Here is a 10,634-nt window from a genome sequence, read left to right as displayed (position 1 = left end):
CACCCCACCCCCTCAGTGACCAGGCATGTGCTGCCACACCCAGCTTTCTTACCTTTATATATTTGAGACAGGGCTCTGTTATACAGCTTAGGCTAGCCTCAAACTTATAAGCCCTTTCCTCAGCCTCCTGAGTGTGGGGACTATAGGTACAGCTGCATGTTCAGTTTCTCTACCTTTCTGGGATGGCCTTTTTAGTAAGCTTCTCCTAAACAGGCGTCTTGGGCATTGGTTGGTTATGTAGCATTGAACTTATTCCGAGCTGGACACTATAGTCTAACCTTCCTGTAGCTTCTTTAGCTGTGACCAGTGAGTTTGGACACAGTGAATACATATTACATCGGTCAGAGATGCATGGTCTCTGAGCCATGTTAAGAGTGACTGAGTGTTCAAGCTGGTGTGGTTTACAGAGCAGAATGCATGAGGTACACTTACTTGTGTGGCTGTTCCTACAATGAGAGCAATGGCCCCTATTGGCTGATGGGGATATTTTCAGTCATTGTTGGCTTTGGCTTTACTACATGAAAGTGTCTCTGATACTCTCTTTCCAGGTACCACGTGAGGGGCCTGTGTGGGATTGGGTCAATGGTGGAATTACAGCTCCTTATATAAAAAATTGCTAGTGACAGGTGCCTGGGCGCAGTGCTGGGAGACAGATGTGGGAAACCATGGGGGCCAGTGTGAGCCTGCATGTTCCAACACACCCCTAGTCTTGAAGGGCAGTCTCCCTGATCCAATTCTTGAGGATGCCACCCTGCACAGCCTTCCCTGGTGTGGTATTTGTTCCCTGTGGATAGTACTTCTCAGCAGGTCTGTGTCAGTCACTACAGCTGGGTGATCTTGGGTAAATCATGTCATCTTTCTGCACGGAAGTCTGGCCAGAAATAGAATGGTGGTCATTGTGCTTTTTATGGTTAGTTCCCAACTGTTGTGGGGATCAAGGATATGAGTGGGGTGCCACGCCCACGACGGTGTCGCCCGCGTGACATATGCCTTGGATGAGGTAGTTATGTGGGAAAGGGGGGCTCGCGGCCCTCGGGTCTATGCCCCCGGCGACCCCTTATCAATCTGCCCGAATCATGGTGCCAGGCTACACGGAACCACGCAAAATCTGCTTACAGAGGCTGGCTGGCATTCTGCCTTTTTTCTCTTTGCAGCTGTGACTATTGCTGTTTCCTTGTGTATTGATTTCAGGGAGTTAGCTCTCAATGTTTCTGATGTGCCCCATAAAGAGAATAATGATTCCTCAAAAGTGGCCTCAATACCCCCACCTATAATTCAAGCTTTTAGGCAAACAGTTAAAGAGGGTCCTAGAAATTTGAGGGAATTTATGAATGATTTAGAGCAAAAAGAACTCATGACTCAGAGGGACAAAGATTCTAGTGAGGAGAGATGAAACTAAAAGTCCAGGAACTCATTAGCAATCCACACGCGCAGCCAACAGCAGCTGCAAGGAAGCAGTTACAGGAACTAGCCAGTCCTACAAGAATTATCAAGGGACAAATAGAGTTTCTCATCAAGGGTCGGTGGTGGCAACCCCCTAACTTTAATCCTAGATATAATAATTATTTGGAGCCATTGCCCTTTACGGGAGCTTATGATAAACATGGAAACCAATGGGTGAATCATAATAGTATGAAAACAGAATGGCATAAGTTACAGTTCATGGAAAAAATAGCTAGGTCCCAACCCCCCTGGTGCCTTCTCACCTGCAAGCAAAGGTTAAATATTTTCACACAAATGAAACCATGATTAGAACGATGGTGGGAAGGGTTTAATTTTGATACAAAACAAAGGTCTAAAAACTACGTAAAAGGAAAAACTTCAGCTAGTGCTGTAATGTTCTCTGGATGAGGAATCACAGTAGAGGAAATAGCACCTGTACTCATGAGATCTATTAATCATTCTGAGAAAATTGTGTGACCACATTGTTGATTCTATGTCTATTGCCCCACTGGCCGATTGCCTTGTTTTCTTCAAACGATTGTATAAAAAACACTGCTTGATCTGAGTAAAATTGCAGCAGTTTCACAGCATACTCTGGTGTCTGTGTCTGTCTGTCATTCGCCGAATCCCACTTATCCTGAGTACCTTCGACCTGTTCTCCCTCGGTCTGGTGTTCCTACTGAGACCCAGTCCGCGGCAGTGGGGTATGTCAGGAAGAAACCAACTAGTTCCCTGACTGGCATAAAAATGGAGTAGGAAGTAGCAATTAGACCCATCTGCCCAGGAGATGGGAAAACAGGGCTGGCTGGGAGCCAAGCAGAACCTTGGCCAGCCATTGGGTGTGAGTCTAATACAGTCCAGGTAGCTTGGAAGCATTTTCCCATGTCACAAGCTGTTCCTATGTAGTAGATGAACTATTTGTACAATGGAGACATGTTAGCCTTTCTTCATTGTGACAAAGTATCTGAGAAACAGCTTAAAAGAGGCAAGATTTATTTTGCCTTATGATTTTGATCCATAGACACTTGGGCCCATTGCTGCAGACAGAACACCATGGTAGAGTGTGGCCAGGCAGAACTGCTCACTTCATGGTGGCTAGAAGCCCAGAGACAAAGATGTGTGGCCAGAACACCATGGTAGAGTGTGGCCAGGCAGAACTGCTCACTTCATGGTGGCTGGAAGCCCAGAGACAAAGATGTGTGGCCAGAACACCATGGTAGAGTGTGGCCAGGCAGAACTGCTCACTTCATGGTGGCTGGAAGCCCAGAGACAAAGACGCCAGAGATGCAATGTACATGTACACCCGTAAGCCCACTTCCTCTGATCAGGTCTCACTTCCCAACAGTCCATTAAAAATAAAAATGTGGGGCTGGAGAGATGGCTCAGAGGTTAAGAGCACTGGATGCTCTTCCAGAGGTCCTGAGTTCAATTCCCAGCACCCACATGGTGACTCACAACCACATATAGTGAGATCTGCTGCCTCTTCTGGCATAAAGTCAATAGAGCACTCATACACATAAAATAAAAAAAACTTTAATTAAAAAAATAAAAATAAAAATATGTGTGTGTGTGTGTATGACTGAGGTTATGTATGTGTACCACATGCATGCAAGAACCCTAGGTCAGAAGAGAGCACTGGATCCCTTGGAATTGCAGTTACAGGAGTCTATGAGCTGCTTTGTGGTTTTGGAAACCAAACGTAGGTTAATAGTTCTTAACCAGTGACTTGTTTCTTCAGGCCCCAGTCCATCTAATTATGAATTAGCCCATTGATCAGACTCATGCCCTCTGGAGCCAATTACTTTTCCAAAACTCCAAAGTTCTGCCTCTGAATGTCAGAGACTGAGCCTTCAACAAGCCCTTGGGTGTAGATATATCACGTGGCTGTGACTAGTTGGTTTGCATTTATCAACTCAGAGTGCCACAAGGTTTCATGGGCACTGAGATGATGCTGCCACCTTGACAGAATCTAGAATCACTTGGGAGGTGGGCCCCTGAGCATCTGTGGAGGGTTGTCTTGGTTGGGTTTATTGATGTGAGAAGACATCTTAATTTGGGGCAGGAGCATTCCCTCAGTAGGGGATCCTGGACTGTAATAAAATAGAGAAAGTAAGCTGGGCATCAGCATTCATGAATTCCTCTCTGCTTCCTGAACTAGATGTGATGTGACCAGCTATCCCACACGCCTGACGAGTTGACTTCCCCACCGTGAGGGACTGTGCCTTGGGACTGTGAACCAGTTTCTCCTGGAGTGTTTTATCTCAGCAACAGACAAAGACAGACAGGCACAGTTGGGAATTAGGCCCATTGACCTAACTAGCAATCCCACCTTCCTTTTCTCTTTGAGCTCTCACGTTGGGGTATAGTCCTCTATATTCCCAGTCCTTGGCATGGAGTGGGGCACAGAACCTATCTTTGATTATGAATCCTGTGAACTTGGGAAGTAACAGAAAAGACACTTGTCTTGAATAGCTTAAGAATAAGTTTTCATGGAGCTGGAGAGAGGACTCAGCAGTTCAGAGCATTTGCTGCTCTTCCAGAGGACCTGAGTTCGGTTCCCAGGCCCCACATCAGGTGGCTCACAACCAGCCCCAGGGGATCTAACATCTTCTTTTAGCCTCTGCTGGCACCCATGCACATGGGGCAGATATACATACATATACATTAATAAAAAAAAAACTTAAAAAATTAAAAGAATACATTGTCTTGAAAGTAAGGGGTATAACCTTTCAGAGCCTTACGATCCCATTTTGTAAAGTTAGAAAATCATTTGAGAACTCTCTAAAATAAGTCAACTGTAAATATAATTTAAAAAAGTTTTATTAAATCATTTAGACTTGAAAGAAGTCATAATAGTTAACACACTTATGTGTGTTCTGTACACCACCAACCCAAATGGATTGATTTCAGAATTTTTATAAATAAAAAATAAACATATTTACAGGAAAAATGAAAACATGTTAGCAAGTTGAGATGATTAAACTTATCTATAATCAGTTTGGGGATGTACCCACTTGTATTACATATAAGATAGGATTCTAGAGGATAAAAATTACATAATTGAAGAAGTTAGTTGTAATAGAAGATCCATTTTTTACTACAATTTCTTTTTTTAAACCCTCAAATCAGAACCTTAGACCAATACCTAAAAAGCTTCATTTTCTCATTACTGGAGGTAAAAAGTACAAAAAGCTCATGACACTCCTATAACCACCTAAAGAATGAAGCTACTCAATGCCGCCGGCAGACTATGACAGTACTGACATGACCCTCAACCCAGCCTGTGCTCTGTGCCGTCCAATGGTGCAGACACGTCAGGTCCCCACCTGGGACAAAATGGAGGAGTCCGCTTTCTAACAGTCCCCTTGCATCTCTAGAGAGCGCATTTCTAGAGCGGAAGTCACCATGTGGGAAGTCTCGACTCTTCTGTGCTATAAAGACATTTCTAGCTCAGATCATTTCAGGGGTCGCTTCTACCTGCTGGCAAAAGGTGAGATTTCTAAAGCTTGACCTAGTTTTGGGACACCGACGAGGAGCAAGTCCACGTGTCATTTACATAGCCCTTTCCTGGAAGTGCAGTTGAGAGAAAACTGGATTAGGCCCATAATCCAGTCTAACTCAGAAAACTGGTCCCAAATCAAATTGATCAAAGCACAAAGTCTGAGTCCGCCGCTGTGGAGAGCCACACTCCTCCAGGTATCTGCCCCTTGCCACCTTCGGGGGCTGCTGGCACAGCTGAAGGCTAGTTGCCAGGCAGTGGGCTGTGCGAGCAGCTGGGCTGTCTGGAATGCTTTGTTCCGGATGAACTCATGGAGCGGGACCGCTGTCTCAGAACCGTTTTCCCGGGAAACTCCAAGTCCGCAAATACAGCATTTTCAATGATGTTTGTGGCTTCAGGCCGCTCCGTGGGGGATGGAGACAGCATGTCTTGAACCATCATATGCTGAAACATAAAAATGGTTTTGTGTTAAAAGTTCTAGCTTTAGATTATCAAGCAGTCCTTTAAGTCATGGAAAAAAAACAAACATATATATGCATACACTCACATACTCACACTTGGGTGCATATATGCACCCCTCACCACACACACACACTCAATCTGCAGTAGAGGAGCTGGGACACAGGGCTCTGAAGGTGGGAGGGAAATGGTCTTTATTTGGCTATAGCCTCAGCTCCAGCAAAACTTCTCTGTAACCATTTGAAGTGTGTGAACCACATCTGATTAGTCAGCTGACACTCAAGCCCCAAAGCAGCACAGCCATAGAGAATATGTAAAGAGCACAGCTGTGTCCCATCAGTGTGTGTGTGTGTGTATGCATGCACTTGAGCACCTGCAGAGACCCGGGGAGGATGCCAGGCTCCTGCTCTGTCACACTTGAGCGTACTCCCTTGAAACAGGGTCTCTCACTGAACCTGGAGCCAGGCTGGCAGCCAGCAAGCCCCAGAGGTCCTCCTGTCTCTGCCCTCTACAAGGCTAAGTTAAAAATGTGTGTGTAGGCATGTCCAACTTTCTGTGTGGTTGCTGGGGGTTCAAAGCTGGGTCCTCAATAAACACTCTTACCCACTGAGCCATTTCCACGGCCCTTGCTGCCAAGTCTGATGACCTGAGCTGTCTCCTTAAAACCCACATGGTGGAGAGAACTAACCCCCAAAGTTGTCCTCTAACTTTGATATGTACACACACACATACACACACACACACACACACACACACACACACACGGATGGATTTAGCCTATCAGCCGGGCTGCAAATGCACAGAGACTATCTGAGTGTAAACGGTGTTTTTATAATGAAAGGAAAGGTTTTAGAATCACATCCTGGAGGTGCAGATGTCACCTGATTTTAAAAATAAATTTTACAAGTCAGGGTTTATCAATGTGTAAATATTAAAGCAATAAGCTTGTGGACCTAAACACACTATGGGACAAAAGTTACAAAAAGAAATGACAACTTCAGAGTTTATTTTTAACACGAAGACCAGTTTAATCTTCCCCTAATCTTCTAAACCACTTTCTGTGTGGCCTACTCCCACACCTGGAATCAACAGCTACTGAGGCCTTTTGTCTAAGGTAAGACATTTTTAAATTTAAAATTTTTAATTTTTATGTGCACTGGTGTTTGTTTTGCCTGTGTAAGGGTGTTGGGTCCCCTGGAACTGTAGTTACAGACAGTTGTGAGCCGCCATGTAGGTGCTGTGAATTGAACCTGGGTCCTCTGCAACAACAGTCATTGCTCTTAACTGCCGAGCCATGAGTCCAGCTTCCAAGATAAACAAGTCACCAACGGAAAGAGTTAATGTAACATGGCTGCTCCTGTGAAGGCGCTTTATGAAGTCAGCCTCAGGGATGATGAAGGCAGTCTGTCCTCTGCAGGCCCCTGGGCTGAGGGCAGTCCTAACAAACCAGTCCTCTAAAGCAGTGGTGCTCAGCCTTCCCAAGGCTTCGACCCTTTAATACAGCTCCTCGTGTTGTGGTGAACCCCAGCCCCAAGATTATCTTTGTTGCCATGTCATAACTGTAATTTTGCTGTTGTTATGAATTGTAATGTAAACATCTGTGTTTTCTGATGGCCTTAGGTGACCACTGGGAAAGGGTCCTTTGACCCCAAAGAGGTCACAACCCACCATAGGTTGAAAACCACTGCTCTAGAACATCAAGTGTCTCATCTGAAAAGGGGAAGCTGACCAGTTGATTGCTAAGGACCCTTCATGTTTATGGGTGTCTTGAAGAACAACTGAAGCACTGAATACAATTTTGGGGAAAGAAGCTGAGAACTATACATACCTCTCGGGGATATTTCTGAGTAAACAGTGGTGGGAACTTTAGATTCCTTACATCAGTTAAGGTCTAAAAAGAAAGAAAAACAGTGTTCAATCTTTTAACTTTGTTTTTCCTATGGATCCATTTCTCACACATGCAGGCAAATATTGTCCACGGATAGCACCCCAGCCTGTCTTTTCACTTTTTATTAATGTACGTGTCTATGTGCATTACATGTGTGCACATGTCTGTGTGCTTGTGCAAAGGCTTTCAACCATTGAGCCTTCCCTCCAGCCCAAACTCTCCACTTTCTCAAGAGTGTCTCTGATGAACTGATAACTCTACAGAGTTGATTGGATCTCTTTTTTTGTTTTGTTTAGACAGAGCTCACTAGGTAGCTAGTAGCCCTGACTGTCCTGGAAAACTATGCAGATCAGGCCAGCCTCAAACACAAGGAGATCTGCCTGGCTCTGGTTCCCAAGTGCTGGGATTAAAGGTGTGCACCACCACGCCCAGCTCGTACTGTGTGCCTGAAAACCCGTGGTCCTGATTTGTTCTGAGAAGGAAAAACCCAGCCATGTGTCATTCGCCAGCATTGAAGTCTACGAGGGCACAGCCACTTGTCCTCTGGACTGGTGTCCTCCAGCCAACTGTCACTGCCTCCTTCTCCCTCTCCTGTCAACCCTGCAGCCCCCTCTGGCTTTGCACCGATCACAAAGGTACCAAATGCAAAACACTGCTAAGATTATGATGAATTTATGCCAAGGAACAGCTAAGAATAACCCTGTTGTCCACATGATCCCTTCTGCTCCCAGTTAACTATCTAATGGCATCCAGATAAACTTAATGGTGCTGGAGAGTTCAGCGGAGCTGCTTACAACTGCGTGTAACTCCAGCTCCAGGCGGATCGGAAGCCTCTGACACTGGGGCCCCTGCACTGTTACACTCAGACGCACACGCACACGCGTAGTTTACAAATTTAAAAACAAACATAACTATCTTTAAAAACTCTTGTACATGGTCAATGATTTTCTCTTTCCATCCTTTTGGGAGTCAGATGTACTTACCCTGACTCGCTCCATCTGAGTGCTGAATGGGTAAAGTAATTCAAACAGAATCAAGCCCAAAGAGAAGATGTCCACTTTATGGGAGTAGTTGTTTCCATGAATCTGAAATAGCATAAAAATACGTGAGAAATCATCACAGCATTAACGCAGAGATGAACACAGTTGTTATGACAGCATCACTGAGGCCCAGAGTTGACCTAGTGCCTCTGGGTAGAAGTGTATGTGTCAAAGTGCTAGCAAAGAGTTAACTGCTAAGCCCCTCTCCCCGCCCTCTTCCACTGTGGGCAGGTGTAATTACACCACTCAGCATTACAGAGGGAAAGCCCAGGTAAGGCTTGAGATATGCATCAGCAAAATCGGCAGAAACCTGGAGCCTTGTGTGCTGGAGCCTCTAGGGGCTGCTCGGCCCCCCTGAGGTGAAGCTTTTCAAAGCGACACTATCTGAAGCCAATCTCATTTCTAATCACCGTAGTCCTGAAGACTCCTGAAGACGGTCATTACTCGAAGCCACTAATCAACCTGGGAGCCTTCATTACGCACTTAATTGCAGACTGCTTTGTATGCATAGCTCTATTTCTCATGTGCATATTTCTTTTTCTTTCCCAGTCCTGGCAGGGAAGAGACCTGCTGCCTTTGTGTCCCTTTCTCATCTTTCAGCGCTGGGCTAAGTATAGAGAAGGCCCTCAATAAATTCCTGATACCACGAAGCAATGAATCACAACTGGTCTGCTCTATTAGGGAAAGCCCCGTTCAAATGCAAAGCAAACTCCTGGTGCCTCAGGGGAGCCCTTTCATTTATGAACACTTCCTTAGGCCAGTTACTTGACTGCAGGTAAACAGCTCTGGACCTGGCTCACCTCAGAACTGCTCACCAGGGGAGGGAGAGGGGAAACATGCTGGGTGGCGGAGCAGCGGTCAGGGGTGAGGCCATCATCTCCTCTCCTCTCCACCACTCTAGGTATCTGTCTCTCTGGTTCCTTCTATGCAGATGGCAGATGGCTTGCTTCTGCTCACGAAACAGCCGGTGGAAAGTTCCAGGGACTGTATCAGCTCTGTCACCCAACTTCTAAAGTGACTATAGCAATCCATCTGCACAGTCCCTTGCCTGCCCCACCCCCCATCTCTGTGGTTTAGGAAAGGTTCAAAGAAAATGTGTTCAAGGACACTGCCCACAGGGGCACAGGGAAGAAAGATACCTCAGACTATTGGATGGTGTAAATTGACCGTTCACTGGAGGCACCTGGACAGCTGATGATTAATCCCATCCAATTCTGTCCCTGGCCTGGTGGATGGAGATGTGACAGAGGCTGGGGCAGTTGTCCAAGTGAGAAGCCTAACAGCAAAACTGACACTAACTTTAACGTCTGAAACAAACACTGAGCAATGTGAACGGAGTGAATGCTTCAGAGCTGAGAGTGCCGTCTAAAGATGTCCAGGAATACACAAACAGTCCCAGTTCATGGACTAGAATTCCAGTTCTGGTTTCCAACAAAACAATTGTTTTTTTTTCTTTGCTTTATATGAGATAAATGTATGTGCATGTAGCTGGAAATGACAATGTTTTATATGTATTTTTGGTAAATGCCCTTTTCTTTATTATAAATTCCTATATGTTCCACATTCCCTACACAGAAGACAGATGAATATATAAAGAGAAAAAAAATTATTAGCCCATTACTGGATCGTAAAATAGTTGACACTTACAGTTTGTTGTATATATTTTAATTCTACGAATTTGTGGAGACTGAACTATTGTTTGAAGAGACCTTTGAAGAACAGTTTGTTGCCCAGAAGAGGGCAGCAGGTTGGGCAACAGCTAGAGTATTGCCTGACAGGGCATTTGAAAGAAAGAATCAGGACAACTCCCAGTCACCAAATTTCTTTTGAAGGCTTGCAAAGCTGAACTTGTTTCGTTTTTAAAGCAAATGTAAGCGAGACCCCCGACGCCTGGTTTAAGATGGAGACTGGGAGACTGGGAATCCCAGCTGCATTTTAACTGCTGTGCACTTACTGTACAACATAGTTTCTCTTGCTAACCTAAAATTGTAGTTTTGTCTTCTTTCCCTCTCTCAGACCCTTCTTCTGTCTTTGTGACATGTTTTGTTAAGTCACTCGGGCTGGCCTGGAACTTGCTAGGTAGCCTAAGCTAGACTTGAACTTGCAACCGTGCTTCAGTGTCCTGAGTTTTGGGATTACAGGCGTACACTACTATACCTGGTGTTTTTCAGCATTTTCAGTAAGAGCAAATAAAGCATCATTTGTCCTCAATCTCGTTTTCTGGGGGGCAACCTCTGCCCATCCTACACTCACTCCTCCCCCACATCCGTATCTAGAGACAAAGCTTAATCATAGAGTGGTGCCC

General features: G+C 45.2%; 1 protein-coding gene across 1 annotated transcript in view; it reads right to left on the bottom strand.

The window, feature by feature from the left end:
• Positions 1-4,245: 4,245 nt before the first annotated feature.
• Positions 4,246-10,634, bottom strand: part of Eif2ak3 (eukaryotic translation initiation factor 2 alpha kinase 3) — a 67,424-nt gene continuing 61,035 nt past the window's right edge. The window contains exons 15-17 of the mRNA XM_052720663.1: positions 8,273-8,374; positions 7,230-7,292; positions 4,246-5,386 (exon numbers count right to left, since the gene is read on the bottom strand). Coding sequence (XP_052576623.1) covers positions 5,186-5,386; positions 7,230-7,292; positions 8,273-8,374 — 366 coding nt within the window. The 3' untranslated portion in view covers positions 4,246-5,185. The remainder of the gene's footprint in view (positions 5,387-7,229; positions 7,293-8,272; positions 8,375-10,634) is intronic.

Source organism: Peromyscus californicus, unplaced genomic scaffold, assembly GCF_007827085.1.
Source record: "Peromyscus californicus insignis strain IS unplaced genomic scaffold, ASM782708v3 Scaffold_6__1_contigs__length_162567912, whole genome shotgun sequence".
Classification (NCBI taxonomy): Eukaryota; Metazoa; Chordata; class Mammalia; order Rodentia; family Cricetidae; genus Peromyscus; species Peromyscus californicus.
The sequence above is the reverse complement of the archived record's forward strand: the minus strand, read 5'-3'. Positions and strand labels throughout refer to the sequence as shown.